The sequence below is a fragment of the Microtus pennsylvanicus genome, chromosome 6 (assembly GCF_037038515.1).
Source record: "Microtus pennsylvanicus isolate mMicPen1 chromosome 6, mMicPen1.hap1, whole genome shotgun sequence".
Lineage (NCBI taxonomy): Eukaryota > Metazoa > Chordata > Mammalia > Rodentia > Cricetidae > Microtus > Microtus pennsylvanicus.
Genome location: NC_134584.1, coordinates 106,341,167 through 106,367,236, shown reverse-complemented (window position 1 = coordinate 106,367,236; position 26,070 = coordinate 106,341,167). Strand labels below are relative to the sequence as shown.

The 26,070-nt window shown below is 37.7% G+C and overlaps 1 protein-coding gene across 2 annotated transcripts in view; it reads left to right on the top strand.

Annotated features, from left to right (window-relative positions):
- The window catches only part of Nfatc3 (nuclear factor of activated T cells 3), a 66,913-nt gene that overhangs the window by 11,110 nt on the left and 29,733 nt on the right, over nt 1-26,070 (top strand). For both annotated transcript variants that reach the window (XM_075977195.1, XM_075977196.1), the window contains exons 2-7: nt 2,639-3,776; nt 7,181-7,343; nt 17,120-17,319; nt 20,366-20,538; nt 23,023-23,163; nt 25,542-25,597. In XM_075977195.1, coding sequence (XP_075833310.1) covers nt 2,639-3,776; nt 7,181-7,343; nt 17,120-17,319; nt 20,366-20,538; nt 23,023-23,163; nt 25,542-25,597 — 1,871 coding nt within the window. The remainder of the gene's footprint in view (nt 1-2,638; nt 3,777-7,180; nt 7,344-17,119; nt 17,320-20,365; nt 20,539-23,022; nt 23,164-25,541; nt 25,598-26,070) is intronic.

The window sequence follows — 26,070 nt, the reverse complement described above, 5'->3', positions numbered from 1 at the left end:
TGAGTTCAAGTTCTCATGCCAACACAGAAAGCTCTGATACACAATGATCCATTCCTCAACACATTATTTATTTATATGCTTTTTTATTTAGTTTACTTGGAGGAAGCTATGAATTTCAGCATTAATCAACCACTGAAATAACATTGGTATAATAAATGCTCTAGAATGAAACTATAAAGTCTTTCATGAATGATTTCTACTCAAAATAAGATTTTTTTTTAAAAAAAGTACATTAGGTAAAAATGAGTTTTTAAAAACTGGATTATGTAGTGATGAAGAATATAATAGTTGCTAGTATGGTTTTAAGTCTCTGGCAGGACTTGCTTAGTATTATATTCTAGCAAGGGGTGGATTTGATCTTACTTAATACTTATTTATTTTGAGACAGGGTTTCTTTTGGTAGCCAAAGCTAGCCTTAAACTCTATTCCACTGCCCAAACTGGAGTGCTGAGATTATACATGTGTGCTACCATGCCTAGCTAAGGAATAAGTTAAAAATTCTAAATTTATGAAGATTAATAATCAACTATAAGTCAAAATCCTCAATCAGTTATTTTCTGTTTCGGTAAAGGATCTAGCCGTGTCTGGCATTTTTGTTTTAATTTATGTGCATGGATGTTTTGCCTAATGGTCAGTATAGCATGTGCATGCTTTGTACCCATAGAAGAGAGCATTGGTTCCTCTTGGACTAGAGTTTCAGACACTTACAAGCTGCTATATGGGTGCTGGTAGTCAAATCAAACTCAGACACTGGGTTTGTGGGCATAAACCTTTAATTCCAGCCCCTGGGAGGCAGAGGCAGGAAGATCTTTGTGAATTTAAGGCCAGTCTGGTCTACACATTAAGTTTCAGGACGTAGTAAGACCCTTTCTCAAACAAACAAACAAACAAAAAGCTCAAAGACAAAACAAATCAAACCCAGATTCTCTGGAAGAGCAGCCAGTGCTCTCTATTGATGAGCCATATCTCCAGCCCCTGGTCTGCTGTGTGCAAACATGAATTCCTGATGATATGACTACAGAGGAAAAATATATTTGTGTTAATTATATACTCTTCTTAAAAGAGAAATCTTGAATTTTATTGCAAGGAAACTGAGACCTATAGAGAGTAAATGACGTAAGAGTCCAAGTTAATGGTAGGGTAGAACAAACAACAACAAACCATACCTCCACCAAAAATTAGTAAAAACCTACCATTTGTTTTTTAAGACAGTCTCATTGTGTATCCCAGATGGGTCTCAAACTCATTGTCTGGCCTAGAACTGGTGATCCTTCTGCCTCCCAAATTCTAGGATTTAAGTATAAACCATCACTCCCTCCTAACTCCCAAGGTGCTTTTCTTTCATTTTCTTTCTCTCTCTTTTTCCCCCACAGACAGGGTTTCTCTGTAACCTTGACTTTCTTGGACTCAATCTGTCGACCATGCTGGCCTTGAACTCAGAGTTCCGCGTACCTCTGGCCTCCTGAGTGCTGGGATTAAAGGCATTTGCCACCACTATCCAACGTCCCAGGTGTTTTCAAAACTGCTTCATTCAATCTTAACCTGCAATTGCCAAATATGGCACTACCATTTAAAAAAAATTCTTGCCAGTGATGGTCATGCCTTTAATCCCAGCACATGAGAGGCAAAGGCAGGTGATCTCTGTGAATTCGAGGCTAGCCTGGTTTACATGGTGAGTTTCAGGACAACCAGGGCTACACAGAGAAACCCTGTCTCAGAAAACCAAAAAGAAAAATTCTTTGAGGCTTGGAGAGATGCATCAGTGTTGAAAGCACCTGCTGCTCTTGCAGAGGATCTAGGTTCTGTTCCTAGCACCCACAAAGTTAATTATAACCTTTTGTAACTCTAGTTCCAGGAGATCTGATGCCGCTTGTACCCATGTCGTATATTAATATAAATGCAGGCAAACACAAAAATGAAAAGTAAAATATCTGAAATTTTAAATTAAATTCAGGGTATTTTTTTTCCCAGCATGATGGTGTGAGTGTGCATATGCCACAGTGCCCCTATGGAAGTCATAGGACAAAATGCAGGAGTTGGTTTTCTCCTATCATGCAGGTCCCAGAGCTTGAACTTACATCATTGGATTTGGCAGCAAACCCCTTTACCCACTAAGCCATCTTGCTGATTCAATTTATATTATCTTATTGTTTTGTGGCTTTAATTTTTTATTTATATGTGTGTGCGTATATAGATACACACTATACATTTTATAAAAAAATAGTCTGTTCTCAGAGAATAATTTTTGGAAATGTGGAAGTCAAGAAAAAGAATGTCACAATACATATTTCCATATGTAACAGTCATACATAGCTGCAAAAATAAATAGATGCATTTTTAAGTCACCTTGTTGTTGAGATATGGCTTGATGAAATAGCTCAAGCTGGCCTGAAACCCACTGTATAGCTAAGATAGGCGTTGAATGTTCAGTAATCCTCTGCCTGTGTGTTGCAATAAACAGAATCACTGTGCCCAACCCTTTACTGGAGGTAATGACATGCATTTTGGTGTCCAAATTTTTTTCTCTCACAGGGTTGTTATTACTTTTTCATCTAGTAATTTATACACTTGAATTTTCTAATTACTTTTATTGACTTTCTTTGGTTGTGGTGATTTTTTGTTTTTCCTTCCCTCATAGATCTTGAGCCAGATGATTGTGCATCCATTTACATCTTTAATGTAGATCCACCTCCATCTACTTTGAACTCATCACTTGGCTTACCACATCATGGACTGCTGCAGTCTCACTCCTCTGTTTTGTCACCATCATTTCAGCTCCAAGGTCACAAAAATTATGAAGAAACTGGTGATATTTCTGAATCTAAATATAGCCCATTAGGTGGTCCCAAACCCTTTGAGTGCCCAAGTATTCAAATTACATCCATCTCTCCTAACTGTCATCAAGGAACAGATGCACATGAAGACAACCTACAGATAAATGACCCAGAAAGGGAATATTTGGAAAGACCTTCTAGAGATCATCTCTATCTTCCACTTGAGCCATCTTACCGGGAGTCATCCTTTAGTCCTAGTCCTGCCAGCAGCCTTTCTTCTAGGAGCTGGTTCTCAGATGCATCTTCTTGTGAATCTCTCTCACACATTTATGATGATGTGGACTCAGAGTTGAATGAAGCTGCTGCTCGATTTACTCTCGGCTCACCTCTGACTTCTCCAGGTGGCTCTCCAGGAGGCTGTCCTGGAGAAGACTCCTGGCAGCAACAGTATGGACCTGGACACTCCTTGTCACCTCGGCAATCTCCTTGCCACTCTCCTAGATCCAGTATCACTGATGAGAATTGGCTGAGCCCCAGACCAGCCTCAGGACCCTCATCAAGGCCCACTTCTCCCTGTGGTAAACGACGGCACTCTAGTGCTGAAGTGTGTTACGCTGGTTCCCTTTCACCCCATCACTCACCTGTTCCTTCCCCTGGCCACTCCCCTAGGGGAAGTGTAACAGAAGATACCTGGCTTACTGCTTCTGTCCACACTGGATCAGGCCTTGGCCCTACACCTTTCCCATTTCAGTACTGTGTCGAGACTGATATCCCTTTGAAAACAAGGAAGACTTCTGAAGATCAAGCTGCCATACTACCAGGAAAATTAGAGGTCTGTTCAGATGATCAAGGGAGCTTATCACCATCCCGGGAGACTTCAGTAGATGATGGCCTTGGATCTCAGTATCCTTTAAAGAAAGATTCATCTGGTGACCAATTTCTTTCAGTTCCTTCACCCTTTACTTGGAGCAAACCAAAGCCTGGCCACACCCCTATATTTCGGTGAGTTGATAGAAATGACTACTGACTGTTTTTTCATGCTTAAAAATCATTTGCATTGTCTAACTATATTATCTGTTTGTTTGACAACCTCTCATTTTTCTTTCCCTCTCTCTTATCTCCTTCCTCTCCCCTTTTCCTTCTTTTCTCTCCTTCTCTTTTCCCTTTCCCTGCCCTCATCTTCCTTGTTCTTTGTTTTTTAAAAAATAAATTCTACCTGCAAAAAACTTAGAAGTCCTTTTTATTTCCCTTTAAGTCTTAAAAGTATTTTTAAATTGACTAACATTACATTTAACGGTATATAAATGAAGAAAATATAGGTGATAGATTGTAGATAATAGTAAATGACATTTAAGGATCCCTAAAAGGAATTTTCTTATTTAGAAAAGATTATGGTGCAGGTAGGCTATAGTATGAATTATATTACTAATAAATTAACTGGGAATTTGCATATTTTGAAGACGTATGTGTGCAGGTGTGTATGTGTGTTCACATGGAGGCCAGAAGATAGCTATGGGTGGTGTTCCCTGGAGTCATCATCTTGTTTTGTGAGACAAGGTTGCTTATTGGCCTGAGAGCTCACCAAGCTTTAAAAATAAAATAAAACAAAACAAAAAAAAATCAACTTTATTGTTGTATGTGTGCACACTTGAGAAGGATGTGTGTGAATGAGATGTGTGTCATGTCCTGTGTGTGTTGGTCAGAGACAACTTCCTGGAGTTGATCTTTCCTTCCACCTTTATGTGGGTTCTTGCATAGTTTGGAAAGCATTTTACTGACTGAGTTCTCTAGCTTTGTCCTATTGAAGGCAAGCATTTTCCTCACAATTTACTTACTTTTAAATGCTTATATTATTCAGACAGTGTCTTGCTATATTGCCTGTGTTGACCCATGTCAACCTAAAATGTGCGGTCCTCCTATTCTAGCCTCCCAGAGTAGCTGGGACTATAGGTACATGCTATTTGTGCTTGGCCTTCCTAACTTAATTTTTTTTTCTTTTTTTTTATTAAAAATTTCCGCCTCCTCCCCGCCTCCCTTTTCCTCCCCCCTCCCCCCACTCCTCACCCCCCACTCTTCACCCCCTCCCTCTAACTTAATTTTTTTAAAAAACTTTTGACAGTCTTGTTTTTTTTTCTTTGAGACTGGGTCCTATGTAACTCAGACTGGCTTCAAGTTTACTATATTAACTGGCAATGACCTTGAAGTTCTGATTCCCCTGCCCCCGCCTCCTGGCATACATCATTACACCTAGTATTATATAGATTGGATTCAAACTCAGGGTTTCTTGCATGCTAGGCAAGAACTCTACTAACTGAGCTTTGTGTCTGTTGCTGTTTAACCTGTAGATATGTAAGTAATTTTCTAGTTCAACATTTCCTTCGTGTGTATGTGTACATGTGTGCATATAGGTGCACATGGAGGCCAGAGGTTGACATTGGCTGTCTTCTTCATTCCTTATTTGCTTCTCCACTTAGTTTTTAAAGATAAGATCTCATTTAACCTGGTTGTTTGGATAGCCCCAGGGATCCTCCTGTCTTGCCTCCCTAGTTCTGGGATTACAGGCTTGGGCCACTGTGCTGGTTTATATGTGTGTTCCGGGGATTCAAACTAAGCCCTCATCAAAGACTGACAAGCATTCTTCCTGTTGAACAATCTCCCAAGCCCTTATAACATTTTCAATATTAATATATATATAATATATAAATATAATATATAATATAATATATAAATAATAATATATATAAATTAACCTTTCAGTCATTAAATTCTTATGAATCAAGGAAATACTAACCTTTAAAATATACTACAGATGTTTTGTTTTTGTTTTAGGCAGTTATGCACTGAAACTAAATTTTTCTTCAAGATACAGAGGATGCCTAAGATAATAAGCAGTTTTTCAGAGAGAGAAGAGTGAAATGATAGGAAGTGGATGAGGCCAGAAGCATAATAGATTGATTTCTGCAGATCTATACACAAGGGTGGAGAGATATATACTGAAAGAAATAGAAAAATTTAGATTTTAAAGGTCCCTAGGCTTGGGACCTAGAGAGATTGCTCAGTTATTAGGAGTACCTACTGCTTTTCAAGAATGTAGTTGTTGTTTTTTTTTTCTGCTATTGTTTTTTAAGCTCTTCAGGGCCCACCACCTAGCTTCCAGATAATTATATGGAGACTTATTTTTACTTATGAATGCCTGGTTTTAGATTCACTTGTTTCTAGCCAGCCTGACTTAAATTATCCTGTTTCTCTTTAACTATGTTTTGCCTCTGGGCTTTTTATCTTTCTTTATTCTGTTTTTCTTTTTTACTCTGTGGCTGGCTGGGTGGCTGACCCTTGGCATCCTCCTCTCCTCCTTTTCTTGCTCCTCCTCCCTTTTTCTCTCTATTTGTTTTCTCCTGTTTGTTCTCTTTGCCTGCCAGTCCTGGCTGTTTCTCTCTCCTGCTTAGCTATTGGATGTTCAGCTCTTTATTATACCAGTATTTTAGGCAGACAAAGTAACCTAACTTTACAGAGGTAAATAAATGCAGCATAAAAGAATACAGCACATTTTTGTACTATTAAACAAATATCCCACAGCATAAGCAAATGTAACACAAATTAAACTAATATTCTACAAAACCAGAAGATCTAGGTTCGATTCCCAGCACCCACCTGTCCGCTGACAGCCTCTGTAACTTCAGCTCCAAGGGATACAACGCCCTCGTCTGGCCTATTCAGGTATTAGACATGCACATGGCATACAGACATATATGCAGGCAGAACACTCATACATTAAAAAAGATACTTAGTCTTACAGAGCTACTGATATATATACAGAGAATGGATATCTTTAAGAAACTGAACTACTGTTCTTTTGATTGCTTTTATGGTTATATACAATATAACCAATATACAGTTGAGAATTTACAAATCGCTATAGAGTTTGTTCTTTTTCAAAATAAAAAAGGAATACTAAATGTAGAAACAGTATATTTTAATATTTAGGTTAAAGAATTATTTATAATTATTTATTTATTAAAAAGAATAGTCATGGGGCGGTAGTGATGCACGACTTTAGTCCAAGCATTCGGGAGGCAGAGGCAGGTGGATCTCAGCCTGGACTGGAGTTTGAGGCCAGCCTGGTCTACAGAGTGAGTTTCAGGACAGCCAGGACTACACAGAGAAACTCTGTCTCAAAAAAAAAACAAACAAAAAAAACAGTAAGTAAAATATAAATAAATTAATTAAAAAGGATGTTCTATTAAATACATACCATAGTTGGTACTATAACTTACTAAGTGAAGTTGGTTTTGGAATACTCTGCTGCAAAAACCACTAGGAAAAATACTGGGAGTGGCAAAGAGATGCTCTGGATCTCTGCTTAGCAATGATAATATGGTGAAATTGTGTGTGTGTTTTGTTTATAGCACATCTTCATTACCTCCATTAGACTGGCCTCTACCAACTCACTTTGGACAATGTGAATTGAAAATAGAAGTGCAACCTAAAACTCATCATCGAGCCCATTATGAAACGGAAGGTAGCCGTGGGGCAGTGAAAGCCTCTACTGGTGGTCACCCTGTTGTGAAGGTATGAAACTTTGGAGCTTTGCTTCATAGATCTGTACACATAGTAATGAGTGAATGAATATATTGATTTAGCGAAAAGAGAAAGCAAATGTGCCTCTTTCGTCTACCTGTTGATATGGCCATACTTCTGCATTGAATGTTCTTTGTTAGTCTAGAAGAAACCTTCCTGCCTAACTTTTTCATCGGAGGAAATGAGATGTTGGTGGTCAAATTGCTGTTTTTTTGATTTTAGAAAGAGTAATTGTGCTGGGCAGTGGTGGCCAGCGCTTGGGAGGCAGAGGCAGGCGAATCTCTGAGTTGAGGCCAGCAGAGTGAGTTATAGGACGACCAGAGCTACACAGAGAAACCCTGTCTCGAAAAGCAAACACACAAAAAAAGAGCATATTGTGTCTATAAATATATTACATGCTCATTTAAAATGTAAGTAATACATGACTAAGGAATGACTCTGGAGAAAAAGCATATTCTATAAATGTGAAGACTTAAGTTGAATTTCAAAAAGTGGCTTTAAAAGCCAGACATACAGCCTGGTCTATAGAGCTAGTTCCAGGACAGGCTCCAAAGCCACAGAGAAACCCTGTCTCGAAAAAGCAAAAAAAAAAAAAAAAAAAGCCAGACATAAATATATATGCTTGTAACTCTCAATATTAGGGCAAAGAGACAGGCTAATTTCAGAAGTTTTCTGACCAGCCAGCCTAGCCTAGTCAAAAGAGCCAGCTTCAGGTTCAGTGAGAGAACTTGTCACAAGGCAGTAAGGCAGAAAGTGATAAAGGAACTGCATGTGCGTTCACATCATACAATACACACATACACATACGCAGATTTAACTTATGCAGAAGGTAGAAAGAATAATGCAATAGATTATCCAAAATTTGTCACTCTGGAAAATAAACAACATTTGATAAATTTTAGTAACATTTCACTTTCTCTGTCCCCCACCTTTCTCTTGAATATATATTTAGTGGAAGACTAGATAGTTGTCTAGGAAGATGAGTTAATTTTTTAAAATCTATTTTATGTGTATTTGTGCCTACTTGTTTGTGCCTGTATCTCCTAAAACTGGAGTTATTGGAAGCAGTGAGCCTCTGGGTGTGCATGCTTAGAACTGAACTTACGTTCTCTGTAATAACAGCAAGTGCTTTTAACTGCTTAGCCATTCTCTAGCCTCGTTACTGTTTTTTCTTTTTTTTGTTTTGTTTTATTTTTTGTTTTTTGAGATAGGCTTTCTCTGTGTAGCAGTCCTGGCTGTCCTGGAACTCACTTTGTAGACCAGGCCGACCTTGAAATCACAGAGACTCTCCTACATCTGCCTCCTCAATTGCTGGGACTAAAGGCATTTGCCACTATCACTTGCCTCATAAGTTTTTGAGGATAGTAGGTTAGTAAACTTTGCATCACTGTGATATTATGCATGTGGTCATCAAGTTGTAGTGAGAAAGGGCTTATTTTGGCTCATTTTAGAGGTTTCACTCTTGTTGATTGGTTCTGTTTTATTGGGGCCTATAGTGAGCCAGTATACCATGGTGGGAGCACATGGCAGAGGAAGACCCTCACCTCATAGAGTCTAGGGGATTAGAGCACTGACTGCATTTTCAGAGGCCTGGGTTCAATTCCCAGTACCCACAAGGCAGTTGACAACTATCTGTAACACCAGTTCCAGTGGATCCAATACTCATACACAGACATATATGCTGACAAAACACAAATTCACATAAAATAAAAATAAACAACCCATTAAAGAGAAATACCCCCAACCATGTGCAGTAAACTAATTTTTTCCCCAATTAACCACCACTGTTTAAAGTTTCTGCCACTTTTCAATATCACCACAGATTGGCAACCAAGGGTTTTACAAATAGGCCTTTGGAGGACATATTCATAAACCATAATAGAATTATATTGAACATTTAGTGATTAAAATATTTATTTTCTTGCTGGGCGGTGGCGGCGCACGCCTTTAATCCCAGCACTTGGGAGGCAGAGGCAGGAGAATCTCTGTGAGTTCGAGACCAGCCTGGTCTACAAGAGCTAGTTTCAGGACAGGCTCCAAAACCACAGAGAAACCCTGTCTCGAAAAAGCAAAAAAAAAAAAAAAAAAAAAAATCTTTTAACTTAACTAGAATAAAATTATGTAAAATTTGCATATTTAGTATCTTTCAGATATGTCTCATATTTTAAAGCTTTGAATCAAGATATTTTTATTTTTCACTTGAATGGACTATAATATTAAAAAATAATGAAACTTTGGGGCTGGAAAGATGGCTCAGTGATAAAGAGCACTCACTAGCTTTTCTTCCAGAGGACCCAGGTTCAATTCCCAGCACCCACATGGCAGTTTACAACTGTTTGTAACTCCAGTTCCAGGATACATGCAGGCAAAACACCAATGCACACAAATAAATAAATAAATATATTAGAAAGGTAAAAGAAAATAGTTACTAAGAAATGCTGAATCTTACACTATTGGTGGTGATCCTTACTTGTAATCCCAACCTTCAGAAGATTTAGGGTGGTGGTTCACGCCTTTATTCCCAGCAGTGAGGAGGCAGAGACCAAAGGATCTCTGTGAGTTAAGACCAGTCAGGACTACAGAGTTCAAGGCTAGACAGGGCTACAGAGTGAGACCCTGTCTCAATAAAACAAAAACAAAAGCACAGAATACTTAGCTCAAGAAGATCACTGTGGATTCAAGGTCAACCTGGGACTCATCAAAAGTGCATCATGAGTTCTAGGACAACATGAGCCACGAAGTGAGACTCTACCTTAAAGAAAAAAAATAAGGAAAGAAACAACAAAAAGAAAAACTAATCAGAAAATATATAGTAACCTGAATACCAATATTCATAGCAGTTATTGAACCCAAATTAGAAACAACTCAAGTAGATTAGTAGTTAAACAACCTCTAGAATATTTATAGGGTACTTCCGTCTGTCTGTTAGAAGGAACAAATAGTTGATATGTGCAACAACTTTTGTGGTTCTCCATCGTAATTTTGGTCTGTCATGGTTCTCTGTGGAAGGGTGTTGGTTGAAAAGAAAAATTCACAGTATTATATGCAGTATGGTCCTATTTATATAGTTTCTCAAATTAGGTAAACTTTTGAGACAGAACAAATTAATAGTTAGCAGGAAATAGTTAATATAAAGGGGCAGCACAAGAAAATGTATTTGTGATGATGGAATGTGTATATCTTTACCTAAATCTCTACCTGTGATAAAAATGCATACAAACAAACAAACATACAAGAATGCATATAAAATATGTGGAAACTGTGTGGAACTATAGTTAGCAATTATACCAGTGCCAGTGGTTTTTAATACAGCTCATTGCTGTAAGTTTATGTGACAATACATAAATGCATACACATGAAATCAAGATGCTGACCCATGGGGATTTTTGTAAAGGAAAAAAAAAACTTATATAGTTTGATTAACCTGGTCTGCTTAGTGAGACCCTGTTTCAAAAGTAAAAATAAAGAGTATTGAATAAGCATTGGCAAGTCAGCTTTTTCTTTTCTATTTTGTTGCTGTACTAGGGGCAGAACCCAGGGCTTCATACAGTACAAGTACTGTAAGACTAAATTCTGTTCCTAGCCTGAGGCAGAACTGTTTTAGAAATTACTGTAGTTTGAAAAACAAGGTTTAAAATTTTGTTTTTAGACTTTGTATTTTATCATATGTCAAGATCCATTGCCTAGTGATGATTTGTTTTAATTTTTTGAGACAAGATCTTATGTAGCTCAGGTTGACCTAAAAGTCACTGTGTAATTAAGGATGGCCATGAAGTACTGATCCTCCTGCCTGTGTTCCAAGTGCTAGGATAACAGGTATGTGCTACCATACCTGACTCTAGTGATGATTTTTTATATGATATTGTTAGGTGTACATTTTAACATTTATTTTTGTTTTGTCACATTTTTACTTTTAACCGATTTATATTTTGGAATTTCAATTTTGTATTTTTAATATCTCTACAATGTTTCTAGTACAGTGTTTCTGATATAGTCAAATCCAAGGGCCCTCCCTGAGTAATTTGGCAGGACTGATAATGGAACTGTTGTGAAAGCTGCTGTAATGTGTCCTGTAGTGACCTTCAGGCTTCAACCTTCCAGCTTAAGTTAAATTAAGCAGGCACAGACCTTTGCTATGGAAACAATATAGAAACATAACAAACAATGACTTACCTTCTTTCACACTACAGTGGGTGGCCTGACTAGAAGAATACTGATAGTAGATGAAAGATTTTAGAGAATCATGTTAACAGTAGTAATTTATTGATAGTGTATAACATATGTGTTCCTTCTGGGATGGGATAAGGTGATAGTCTAACTAGTTTATTCTTCTTTAAAATCCCTGAGATGCAGAGGAGCAGTCCTGTTTTTATTATGCTGTATTATATGTACTTAAGCAGATGTTGGCGAAGTATGTGTTACGAAATATATTTATATATATTCCCTTTGAAATCTTATATGTGTGATTACTTTCCCACAGCAGTAGTTTATGTTATCAAAGTGAAAAGGACAGGTGGCTTACATCTTTGCCAGGCTGTATGAATATGAGTCATCTAATGTGACCAAGGAGTCTTTGATAGATGGTGCTGATCCATCTATCATGACATCACTTGTCATGTGATAGGAATATCTTTAAATTTGTATTTTCTTTTTAAGATTTAACTACATCATTTTGGCCAGGTACTTAGTATTTATTGTTTCAATAGCTTGGGAAGGAAGATTGCCTCAAATTCAAGGCCAGCCTGAGCTGCTGAGTCAGACCCAATCTCAAAAAATGGAAAAAGACCAAGTGGTGGTGGTGCACACCTTTTAATCCCAGCACTTAGGAGACAGGCATGTGGATCTCTGTGAGTTCAAGGCCTGCCTGGTCTACAGAGGGAGTTCCTGGACAGACTCCAAAGCTACACAGAGAAACCCTGTCTCGACCCCCCCAAAAAATGAAAAGAAAGATAAAAAAAAGAAGAAAGGTTGTGTGTACATATTTAAAATATGGCTCATATGTAACATGCATATAGTTATAATGCAAAAACAAAATGCTGGGTTGAATTTTTGTTGTTGTTTTTGTTTTGTTGGGTTTTTTTGTTTTGTTTTTGTTTTGAGACAGGATTTCTCTGTAGCCTTGGTTGTCTTAGAATTTCATTAGTAGACCAGGATGGTCTTGAACTCAGAGATCTGCCTGGCTTACTGCCAGGCTTAAAATCTTATTTATTTTTTTAAAATACAGATTTGCTAGGGGAATAGGATTGAAGATGTGTATATGTTATTTAAAAGCCACTAGTCTCTCTTTTTATTTAATTTATTATTTTGTATGTATGGGTGTTTTGGCTGCACATATGTCTGTGCACTATGTGTGTGTGCAATGCCCCTGGAAACCAGAAGAGGACATTGATGCAGCTGTAATTACTATATTGGGTCTTAAAATATTATCAGTGTATACTGTCAAACAGGAAAAGGAAAGCCTACCTCAATGTTAATTTTTTCAAGGCATAGCACATATATTATGTATTATTGTTATTAAATATCAAGGCCTATGTTAATTGTGCAGTAATGCTATGGTTGTGTTAAAAGAGTATATCTCTTAGCCATGTGGTTCTCAATCTATGGATAGCAACCCCAAAAAGACCATCAGGAAACACAGATATTTGCATAACGATTCATAACAGTATTCAAATTACAGTTATGAAATGGCAATGGAATGATTTTATAGTTGTGAATGAACCACAACTCGAGAAACTGTATTAAAGGGTCGAAGAATTAGGACAGTTAAGAACTGATGTCTTAGCTGGGTAGGGGTGGTGCATGACTTTAATTCCAGCACTGGGAGGCAGAGACAGGCAGATCTCTGTGACTTCGAGGCCAGCCTGGTGTACAGAAGCGAGTTTGGGGATAGCCAGAGTTGTTAAACAGAGAAACCCTATCTCGGGGGGGGGGGACCTCTGGAAGAACCTCTGTATGAAAGCTTGTCATAGTGATGCATAATTGCAGTTCTAGCACTTGAGTTCAGAGCCAACTGTTGCTCCATGAGTTTGAAGTCAATGTGAACTACCTGAGACCCTGTTTTAAAACAAAACAAGCAAAAGCCTGAACTGGGTAGAAGGCTCAGCTGTTAAAAGGATAAGGCTCACAACCAAAAACCAAAAACACCCACTTGCCTTCTTAGGGTCTATTGGAATATCCTGGTCTCTGCTCAGGAGGCCCAGGAGATGCTACTGTAGCCTCAGTTTACCCTTTAACACCTTGCTGGGGGCAGGAACATGAAGGATGCTGCATATCTGAAGCTAGAAATAGGTTCGGTGTCTTTTGAGAATGTAGCTGTTATATCAGCTGACAGGAGTGACTGTGGAGATGATCCTCAGGATCTGCTATAGATTTGTAATACTTAAAAGTGTTCTTGGGCCACTCTGTGTCCAAACCTGAGTTTATCTTCAGGTTGGAGCATAGATTTGGGCCATGGAGTCTTGGTTTGATGTGATCACTGTGAGAACATGACAATATGGTAGTGAGGTTAAGATACTATAAAAGGGAAAATAATAATCTCTTGACAACCAGCTCATCCTCTGAAGCTGATCCACCTTGTCAACCATCAAAAGTACACACACCAGAAAGAACTCAGCTGATTCCATGAGTTTATAAATATAGAGTAGCTTATTATCTGGTGTTAGGTAATTACTGTTCCCACAATAGGCAGTATGCTAGCTGGTATTCATTGGTAAGTAGTAGGTACCTTATAGTTTTTGATGTCCTTTTTCTCTTGTTAGTTGCATTTCTTCTTGGATGTTGTATTATATGATTAATATATAGATATAGATTTACATGATTACTGTTTAGACTCATACTCTGCCACACATCACAGAAGGAAACAGACATCCTCAGCTTGACCATTAAGCTGGAAACACACTAGCAAACTAGATTGTCTGGCATGGGGGCGGTCAACAGCATGTTGGGTAGGGTAGGAATCAGTGATGTTCATTTGAAACTTCCTGTCCTGCTCATGCAGACTCTCTTGGATGTAAGTAAGGAGTTTATTAGAAAGGTTATTAATGCCATAGATAGAGAGGCAGGTGCATGGCAAGGTCTTTGAAGAGAGAAATTATCTTCTCACCACCACCAAGGCACTGGATTCTCTCTCTGAGTCTTACAAAACTATAATAAGGAGCTGGGCAGTAGTGGCGCACCACTTTAATCCTAGCACTTGAGGCAGAGGCTGGTGGATCTCTATGAGTTCAAGGCTGGCCTGGTCTACAGATCGAGTTCCAGGATAGCCAAGGCTACACAGAGAAATCCTGTCTCAACAACAAACAAACAAAGAAAAATTAAAAAGTAAAAATACCATAAGGAGTTATTTTTCCTTGATTCTGTCATATCATCCCTTCTACTTTACTGTAGTAGAGTCATACTTGTTAATAATGCCATCGTGTGAGCACTGAAGCTTAGAATTTCTGACTTGTTTTCTTTATTATGCTGTATGTAGTCAATTACAAATATCTCTTTAGGATTTCTAAGATTTATTGTATTTATAACTTTTTCATAGTTTCTGTTATGTTCCTGCCTTTACCCTAATTTAAAATTTCAAAACTTTGATTTTAGTGTTTTCAGATTTCCAACTGGTGTCTGTGTTTCTTTCCATTCTCTTCTGGTTTTTCAAGACAGGGTTTCTCTGTGTAGCCCTAGCTGTCCTGAAACTAGCTCTGTAGTCCAAGCTGGCCCATAAGTGGAGGTCAGAGGACAACTTTTGCTTCTCTCCTACTATGTGGGTCTGGCGATGGAACTCAGGATGTTAAGCTGTTAGGCTTAACAGCAGTGCTTTTACCTGCTGAACCATCTTATTTGTCTGTGATTTTTTTTTTTTTGTAATATCTTATTTGCCAGGCGGTGGTGGTGCAAATCTTTAATCCTAGTACTTGGAAGGCAAAGGCAGGTGGATCTCTGTGAGTTCAAGACTAGCTTGGCCTACAGAGTGAGTTCCAGGACAGCCAGTGCTCTTACACAGAGAATCCCTGTTTTGAAAAAAATAAAAAATAAAATAATAATAATAGATTTATTTATTTTATGTGCATTGGTGTTTTACCTGCATATATATGTGAGGATATCAGATCCACTGGAACTGTAGTTACAGACAGTCGTGAGCTGTCATGAGGGTGTTGGGAATTGGACTCCAGTCCTCTGGAAGAGCAACCAGTGCTTTTAACCACTAGGCCATCTCTCCAGCTCTACTCCCCTCCCCCTTTGTTTTTCAAGACAGGGTTTGACTGTTTAGTTCTGGATTAAAGGCATGCACCACCACCACCACCACCCAGTGCTTCTCTCTTTTTTAAAGGAAAAAAATAAGCCAAATGTGGCAGTTCATGTATATATAGAGGTCGGTGGGAACGGGAGACTAAGTGAAAGATTGCAAGTCCAAGCCAGTTTACCCTGTATAACAAGTCCTTGTTCTGAAAATTATAATGTAATATATTATAATAATATCAAGGGGAAAAACACATTCTTGCAGATTGATTTTTAAAAAGCCTTTGCAGGGATTATGGGGTACAGCTCAGTGGCAGAATATATATTTATTCTGTATAAAACTCTAGTTCATTTTTCTGAAACAGAAAAATGTATCCTTGTTTTGTTTTTTTTTGTTTTGTTTTGTTTTTCGAGACGGGGTTTCTCTGTAGCTTTGGTGCCTGTCCCGGAACTAGCTCTTGTAGACCCAGGCTGGCCTCGAACTCCCAGAGATCCGCCTGCCTCTGCCTCCCGAGTGCTGGGATTAAAGGTGTGCGCCACCACTGCCCGGCTCAAAATGCAAAGAATTCACTGGACTGACTTTTTCTTTTAATTATTTATTTATTATGTATACAATATTCTGCCTACACATATGCCTGCAGGCCAGAAGAGGGCACCGGACCTCATTACAGATGGTTGTGAGCCACCATGTGGTTGCTGGGAATTGAACTCAGGACCTTTGGAAGAGCAGGCAATGCTCTTAACCACTGAGCCATCTCTCCAGCCCCTGTATCCTCGTTTTTCAAGACAGGGTTTCTCTATAGATTTGGAACCTGTCCTGGAACTAACTCTTATAGACCAGGCCGGCCTCGAACTCACAGAGATCTGCCTGCCTTTGCCTCCCGAGTGCTGGGATTAAAGGCGTGCACCAGCACCGTCCAGTTATGTGTCCTGGTTTTTAATTACGTGACTACGTGTAGTCTTTCGTCTCTATGTATGTTTGTGTGTGCACATTTGTTTGGAGGCGAGAAGACAGCCTTGGGCGTTGTTACTCAGGTGCCATACATCTTGGCACTTATATCAGTTTTGATTACATGGTGACTAACAGCTCTCTGTAATTCCAGTTTTAGGGAATCCTGTGCTCTCTTGTTTTCTGACGGCGTCAGGCACACATAAGTGCACAGGCATACATGCAGGCAAAACACTCATGTACATAAAAGAAATTTTTTTTTTTTTTTTTTTTTTTTTTTGGTTTTTCGAGACAGGGTTTCTCTGTGGTTTTGGAGCCTGTCCTGGAACTAGCTCTTGTAGACCAGGCTGGTCTCGAACTCACAGAGATCCGCCTGCCTCTGCCTCCCGAGTGCTGGGATTAAAGGCGTGCGCCACCACCGCCCGGCATAAAAGAAAAATTTTAAAAAGAAAATTTGGAATTACTTTATTGTCTTTTTTGTAATAATACTTTTATATACAATAATATGTGATATAAATATAATTGGCTTGTTTTAAGCTTATTATAAAATGTATGGATAATGAAATGTACTTTTGTGTTTCTTTTCATTTAGCTCCTGGGCTATAGTGAAAAGCCAATAAATCTACAGATGTTTATTGGAACAGCTGATGATCGATATTTACGACCTCATGCGTTTTACCAGGTGCATCGTATTACTGGAAAGACAGTTGCTACTGCAAGTCAAGAGATAATAATTGCCAGCACAAAAGTTCTTGAAATTCCACTCCTACCCGAAAATAATATGTCAGCCAGGTATCTTTTTTGTTTTTTGTGGTTTTTTGTTTATTTGTTTGTTTTTCTTCCTTCTTTTTTCCTTTCTTCTTTTCTTTCTTTCTTGTTTCTCATTATGTAACTCTGGCTATCCTGAAACTAATTATGTAGACCATGGTAGCCTCGAACTCATAGAGATTCATCTGTCTCTGCGTCTTAAAGCCTTTGTTAAATTGAGCATTAAGCTAACTCAGCAGTTAAAATCCTATACTCTTTCAGAGGACTAGAGTTAGGTTCTGCACACCCACATCAGGCAGCTAACAACTGCCTGTATTTCTGGCTCCAGGCTATCTGATGCTCATAACCTTCACAAGCCCCTGCACTCACGTGCATGCATGCCCCTCTATCCCTACCCCCCCCCACTTACATAATTAAGAATAATCTTTTTAAAACCTTAATTTAAAAAAAATCAGTTTTCTTGAAACAGTTCTTAGAAAAATACATGATTTGTTTGGTTTTGGTTTTTAGTTAACTATAAAATATTTATTGTTTACTAGTATTATATAATTCTGGAAAGTTTGTTCAGGAGGGCAGTAAGTTTCATATTTCCAGAAAGAAAGTTGGCGTCTTCTGCCTATAGTCCCAGAATTTGGAATGTAGATTCAGGAAGAACAGTTGAGAGTGATCCTTGAGTACATAGTGAGTTAGAGGCTGTCCAGAGCTGTATATGACCCTGACTCAAAAACTAGTCTCAGCATTCAATAGGCAGAGACAGAGATGATGGATCTCTTTGAGTTTGAGGCCAGCCTCGTCTATATTTCCAGTTCCGGGCCAGTCAAGGCTACACACTGAGCTCCGGTCTCAAAAACAAACAACCGAGGAGTAAACAACAATGAAAGTACAGAACAGCAGATACATGCTGCCACTGTCTATTTTCTCACCTACTCTTAACTTCTTCCTGTCTGAGAAATAGGGTGGACATGAATGTCAGTGTTACACCTTGACTGAAAACAAAGGTTAATTTGTTAATATATACCCTATACTAACATTTAGAAGTCTAAGTCAGGACAGTTTTTGAGTTTGAGGTCATTTGGGCTACAAAGTGAGAGAGATCTTATTTCAAAAAAACCAAAATTAACTAAGAGGTCATTTCAAACAAATTAATATATATTTTCATCGCTAAATATGAGTTTTTGTAAGCTTATATAGATTTTTTTGGTGGGATTGCATTTCTTACTTTTAAGATTCTTATAATTTGTTTTTTTTTTAAATCACTTTTCAAAATTTAAGCATTTTTTGAGATATGTTTATTTTATGTTTGGATAGTTTACTTGTATGTATATCTATGCACCATGTGCATGCCTGGTGCTGAGGAGGATAAAAGAGGGGTTTAGATCCTCTGTAGTTAGAGTTACAGATGGTTGTGAGCCACCATGTGGTTGTTGGGAATTGGACCTGGGTCCTCTGGAAGAACAATTAGTGCTCTTAATTGCTGAGCCATATCTCCAGTCCAATATTTTAATTTTAATTTGTTTATTAAACATATTTTAAATTATTTATTTTTTAATTATTTTTAAACCAGGCGTGGTGGTGCAAGACTTTATTTAATCCCAGTACTCAGTAGCCAGAGGCAGGCCAACCTGGTCTACAAAGGAAGGAAAGAGGGTTATTATACAGAGAAAACCTGTTAGTTATCAGTAACTCCCCCTTTTAAAAATTATCTGATCATTTGAGTAATTCACTTCTAAAAAGATATTTTTTAAAGTCTAAGCAATGCATTTTCCTAATGAGTGTAAATATAAGCAGCACAGAGGGAGGAGTATAAAAGAATTGTGACTTCACAGTTCTCAGTATTTAAGAATGATTGTTCTAAGAAGTGTTTCCAGTTTAGCAGCTGCATTAAATGTCTAGGATTCCCCCAAGGTTTTACCATGAAGAAGGTTGGACCACAAGAGTCTATGTAACTCAGGAAGGTACTGGAAGAATGTGTCTGGTCCATCTCTTTTCACTTCTTTGCTGAATTGTTGAGGGTTAATTGTTGCCTTACAATGTTACTGAAATAAACTTTTTAACATAAAAAAACAAACAAACCTGTCTTGTGGGGGGGGCCACTTTTTTTTTTTAGCTATTTCATTTTGTTTTATTTTATGTGTATGAGTGGTTTGCTCAATGTGTATATATTATTTATTTATTTTGGTTTTTCGAGACAGGGTTTCTCTGTAGCTTTGGAGCCTGTCCTGGAACTACCTTTTGTAGCCCAGGCTGGTCTTGAACTCACAGAGATCCACCTGCTGCTGCCTCACGAGTGCTGGGATTAAAGGTATCCCTCCCAGTCAATGTATATTTGTATCAATGTGTGTTCTGAAACTGGTGTTATGGACTATTGTGAGCTTCCTTGTGGAAGCTGGGAATCAATCCTGAGTCTTCTGTAAGAAGTGCGCATAACTGCTGACCCATGTTCCAACCAACTATTTACTTTTTATTTCCTTTTATTTTCTTATGTATATTTATTTTCTTATATGTTTGTGTGCTGAGTGTATGTATGTGCACCATTTGTATACAGTGCCCAAGAAGTTCAGAAGATGGTGTCAGATCCTTTGGAACTAGTGTTACAAATCATCGTGAACTGCTTGGCTGGGGTACTAGGAACCAAACTTGGGTCCTCTGCTTGAACAGCACACCCTTTTAACTACTGAGCCATCTTTATAGTTCATTAGTTTTTGATTGCAGGTCCAAGTTGGCCTTGAACTTAAGGTAATCATTATGCCTCAGTCTTCCAAGTATTGGAATTATAAACATGTATATCATGCTCACCTCAAATATTTGTTTTTGACCTGATTTGGGTTACAGAATTCTTTCTGGAAAATTTTTGTTTGGCTTTGAGATAGAGTCTCTTATAGTCCATTTTGGTCTTGAGCTCACTGTGTAGCTAAGGCTGACCTGTAACTACTGATCCTCCTGCTTCTCTCCCTCTCAAATGCTGGGGTTATAGGTGCACAAGACCTGGCAAATTGCAGTACATATTTATGCAGTTGAGTTGTTCAGAACAGTTTCTGAATAATGAAATTAAAATGTATTTTTTTTCTAGTATTGACTGTGCAGGTATTTTGAAACTTCGAAATTCAGATATAGAACTTCGAAAAGGAGAAACTGATATTGGCAGAAAGAATACTAGAGTACGACTGGTATTTCGTGTGCACATCCCACAGCCTAGTGGAAAAGTCCTTTCTCTGCAGATAGCATCTATTCCTGTTGAGTGCTGTAAGTGAGCTTGCAATATGTTTTAAGATTTTGATGTAAGTTTTGTGCATTTTGATTAAAATGGGATATATATTAAAACTACAAAGTATTGATTCTGAGTTGCTGGTTTGTTTTTCTGACATGAAAATGAGCTAACCAGGTGAGAAGAGTTCTAACTTTATGTTAGAAAATGTCTTCTCACTATAATTTGATTCTTGTCAGCTATGTGACTATAGAGAAACTTTTTCCTTCTCCTCTGCCTCCCTCCCTCTCTTTCTTGTCTCCGATTTACATTTTTCCTGACTCCTACCACAAGCCTATGTGTTGGGGTCAGTATAGGTTTGTGTTACCTTGCCTAACAGTCTAGGATTTGCATTGCTGTGAAGAGACACTATGACCACGACATCTCTTAAAAAGAAAGCATTTAATTGTTGTGGCTTGCTAACAGTTTCAAAGGTTTAGTCCATTATCATCTTATCAGGGAACATGGCGGCATGCAGGCAAACATGGTGCTGGCAACATCTTGATCAGAAGGCAATAGGAAGTGGATTGTGTCACTGGATGGTATCTTGAACATAAGAAACATCAAAGCCCATCTGCTTAGTGACACACTTTTTCCAACAAGGCCATACCCACTCTAACAAATCCACAACTCTAATTGCCACTCCCTACGAGATTTTGGGGGCCAATTAAAATTCAAACTACCACACTAACTATAAATTAAAACAGTTGAGAATCCTGTCATGAAGTTATGATCTTTATGCTTTTAGTTGTTACATGATTATCTTTGTTTTATGTAAATGTTAGCCTTAATATAATAGTAATAGCATCCTGTTTTGCAAGCTTACTCCTCAACTGAATAAGAATCAACCATGTTGGTTGGTTGGATGGAGACAAGGTCTCACTCACTATTTAACCTAATTGGCCTAGAAATCCCTTTGTAGATCAAGCTGGTCTCAAACTCAGAGTTCCCTCCCTTTTCCTCCAGTGCTTAGATTAAAGGCATGCACCTAGATGACAAGCTAACGGGTTTTGTCTGTTTTTGCTTTTTTAATACTATCGAATTATTATGACATCCATTTCAAAAAGTGGGTGATTTTACCTCCAATTTGCAAACATAAGATATGAGAAAATGTCCTAAAACTTGACATGTTTTCAAGCGTGGCAGACCTGTAGGTCTCAGAAGGTTAGCTGGCATAACTGAATCATTGAGAACAGTGTAAACATGTATAGTGAAAGGAGACAGAGATATCTCATGTATTCATACAAGTTTATTTTATTGTATTTGTATGTTTTGCTTGCATGTGTGTGTGTGTGTGCACCACATGTGTGCCTTGTGCCTGGATAGGTCAACAGAGCATGTCAAATCCCCAGGAACTGGAGTTACAAATGATTGTGAACCACCATGTAGGTGTTATAAATTGAATTCCAGTTTTCTGAAAGAGCAGCCTATGCTCTTTTTTTCTTTTTTGTTTGTTTGTGGGTTTTCTGTTTTGTTTTGTTTTTTGAGATACCAGCTTTGCCTGGCCTGAAAACTTACTATGTAGACCAGGCTAGCCTTGAACTCACAGAGATCCACCTGCTTCTGTCCCTGGAGTGCTGAGATTGAAGGTGTGTGTCAGAACGTTCAGCTCACAACAAGTGCTCTTAACCTCTGAGCCTACTCAGTAGTCCCAGCATTTTATTTTGGAAAGGAAAGGGAAAAACTATTATGTTTATTATATATATATATATATATATATATATATATATATATATACACACATATATATATGAATATTATATACGCGCATATACATATATTAGAAAAATATAACTTCTGTTCAGAACAGAAAGTAGACGGTAAGGATAGAAAAAAATACTTTATGAAACTTTATAGTTAAGTAACACTATGAATTAGAAGATCAGATTATATTCCTCAAACCCTGTGGAGGTAGAGAAATGGAGTCATTGCAGAAGTACAGCTGCTTTTAGAAATTAAATTGTAAAATATGTGTTTCATTTATTATTTATTTTTAAAATTATCTACTATATAAGCCTAATATGATGATGATTGACTATTTCTCATAAGGAAAGGGTTGTTTGTCCTGTAGTAGTTATTTAGATACTTGTCTTCTCTTAATTATTCATAGTTTAGTTGCATAGTTTTGGACTTGATTTTTATAATTAGGTTTGTAAATTTTAACAGTTCTGTGGAAGACACATACTCAAGAAGCTAAGTTAAAAGTAAAATATTAGGTAAATGTGTGGAAGCCAATGTGAAGTAAAAGACATTAATTTATCGTTATCAGTTTTTTTGCAGTTGTAGTCTTAAGAAATAATTTTATACCAATTCAGTATAACTCTGTTTCTAAATGTTTGCTCTTTAATAAGAATTATTACCATTGTCTTGAATTTTAATAGCTTAAATTAATTAATCTCAGTGCTTATTTTGTGTTTTGAGCTCATCTTGTATGTGTGAAATGTTTTAAAATAATATTTTGCTTTTCTTAACTTGTAAAACAGCTCAGCGATCTGCTCAAGAGCTCCCTCATATTGAGAAGTACAGTATCAACAGTTGCTCTGTCAATGGAGGCCATGAAATGATTGTGACTGGATCTAATTTTCTTCCAGAATCCAAAATCATTTTTCTTGAAAAAGGACAAGGTAAATAATATAAGATACAAATTAACTTCATTATAAGTGATAAAAGAATGAAATTATAGATATTATATTGATATTAATGTTATTTCCTTAGGCTATAGTCATCATCTAAGCACTGAGTTAATTGGGGAGTTGCAGTTAATAAATTTATATATAAATGTTAAATTTTTCTCTTTAATGGCATATTAAAAATAGAATTCATTCAGCATTTCTACTCCTTGATATGCACTCAGGAAACCTGTGAACATGCCCACACAAAAGTTGAAATACAAATGTTTATGGCAGAATTGTTCATAATAACTCCAAAATGGAAAGAACCGAACAGTTCTTTACCAACAGTTAAAAACAATGTACTATGTCCCACTATCCTAGTTTCATCTCTGTTGCTTTGATAAAATACCCTGACAATTAGGTGACAGAGGGATTTCTGGTTTATAATTTCCGGTTCCAACTCTTCTAGTGAGAAGGCAGGAACTTGAAGCAGCTAGTAACATCCACAGTTGATCTCACAGGCTTAGCTCAGGCCAACTTGATTTAGATAGTCCCTCACTGAGACTGCCCAGCCATTCTAGTTGACAGTTAACATTAATCGTATACAGGCAGTAATGGTGCACAAGCCTTTAATCCCAGCACTTGGGAGGCGTAGGCAGACTGATCTCTGTGAGTTCAAGGCCAACCTGGTCTACAGAGCTAATTCTAGAACAGCCAGGGCTATCCAGAAAAATTCTGTCTCGAAAAACCAAAAAAAGGGGCTGGAGAGATGGCTCAGAGGTTAAGAGCACCGGCTGCTCTTCCAGAGGTCCTGAGTTCAATTCCCAGCAACCACATGGTGGCTCACAACCATCTGTAATGAGATCTGGTGCCCTCTTCTGGCGGGCAGGTATACATGCAGACAGAACATTGTATACATAATAAATAAATAAATTTAAAAAAAACAAAAAAATAAAAATAAAAAATAGCAAGAAAAGAAAAAACCCTAATCATATATAAGTGGAATATTATTTGGCCATAAAAATTAATGAAGTAGCCAGGTGGGGGTGGCTCACGCCTTTAATCCCCTCAAGCAGAGGGGATTGAATTCTCTGTGAATTCAAGGCCATGTCTGGTCTATAAGAGGGAGTTCAGGACAGCCAGGTCTACAGAGAGAAACCCTGTACAAAAATAAATAAATAAAATTTAAAATTAATAAAATACTACTAATGCATGTTATATGGCCAAGTGTTGAAGCTATTAAAAGTAGCCATCACAAAATATATAGAATAAGCAATTCACAGAGGTAGGAAGTAGATGTAGTGTTTTGTAGTTGTTTGAAGTCATCAGAAGTGACTAGGGATGATAAAAATGATCTGTAATTAGTAGTTGGTTGGACAACTCTGTGAATATTCTAATAGTTTAAAGGGGTGGCATTAGCCCAGTATTGTCAAAATACCTTTTATGTTATTTTGTTTTTGTGTATCCCTGGCTGTCCTGAAACTCACTCTGTAGACCAGGCTGGCCTCAAACTCAAAGATCTGTCTGACTCTGCCTCCCAAGTGCAAAGATGTTTGCCTGGCTTAAAAAAACATATATATGTATATAATTTTTTTTTTTGATGCTGCCCCTTTTTAAAGATTTTTTTTTTTTTTTTTGGTTTTTTCGAGACAGGGTTTCTTTATGGCTTTGGAGCTTGTCCTGGATTTTTTAAAGATTTTATTTATTTATTTATTAAGTTTACAGTGTTCTGCCAGAAGAGGGCACCAGATCCCATTATAGATGGTTGTGAACCACCATGTGGTTGCTGGGGATTGAACTCAGGACCTCTGGAAGAACCTCTGAGCCATCTCTCCAGCCCCTAAAAAAACATTCTTATAAAAATAATAGTGCTACACAGTGAAACCTTGTGTCCAAAAACCAAACAAACAAAAAGCAACAACAACAAAAAAGAATAATATCAGATACTTAGGGTTACTGCCTGGCCTCTTGCTTCCCCTTTCAAGCAGATCCCCCACCCTTGTTTATTTGTCAGGGTTTTGGTTTTTGTTTGAGACTAAGTCTCATATAGCCCAGACTGACCTTAAGTTCTTTGTTGTTGTTTGTTTTGTTCTGTTTTTTTTTTTGTTGTTGTTGTTGTTGTTTCCGAGACAGGGTTTTTCTTTGTAGCCCTGGCTGTCCTGGAACTAGCTCCGTAGACTAGGCTGATCTCAAACTCAGATCCACCTGCCTCTGTCTCATGGGTGCTGGGATTAAAGGTGTGCGCCACTTCCTGGCTCTTTTTTTTTTTTTTAATTGAAAGTCTGTGAGGAAAAATATTCTCTCTACTAATAATTTGTGATGTTACATAGATTAGATTTTCTGTTTTCGAACTTGCACTGCTTTTAACTGTAATTTTTTTCTTTAAATAGATGGAAGACCTCATTGGGAGGCTGAAGGGAAAATAATCAGAGAAAAATGTCAAGGGGTAAGAAAGTCACCTTAATTACTTAATTAGTAAGAAGTATTTAAACAGGGCTGAAGAATTGGCTCAGTGGTTAAGGGAACTTGTTCCTCTTGCAGAGGACCTGCATTCAGATCCTAGTACTCACATACTCACATTGTAACTGCATTTCCAGGGGATCCAATCTCCTCTTCTGATCTCCTCAGATATACACAGTACATATACATATACATGCAGGCAAAAGGTTATACATACAAAATAAAATGAATCTCAAAGAATTTTTTATAAAAAAGAAGTGCATTTAAGGCTAGGCATGGTGACATATGCCTTTAGTCCCAGAACTTGGAGGCAGGGTTAGATACAGGTCTGTGAGGTGAAGGCTAGCCAGGTCTTTATTGTGAGACCTTACCCCCCCCCCCCAAAAAAAGGGAAAGAAATGTTAAAGAAACTCAGGAGAAAATTGAATAATTTAACTTTTTGGTATGGGAAAGACTATT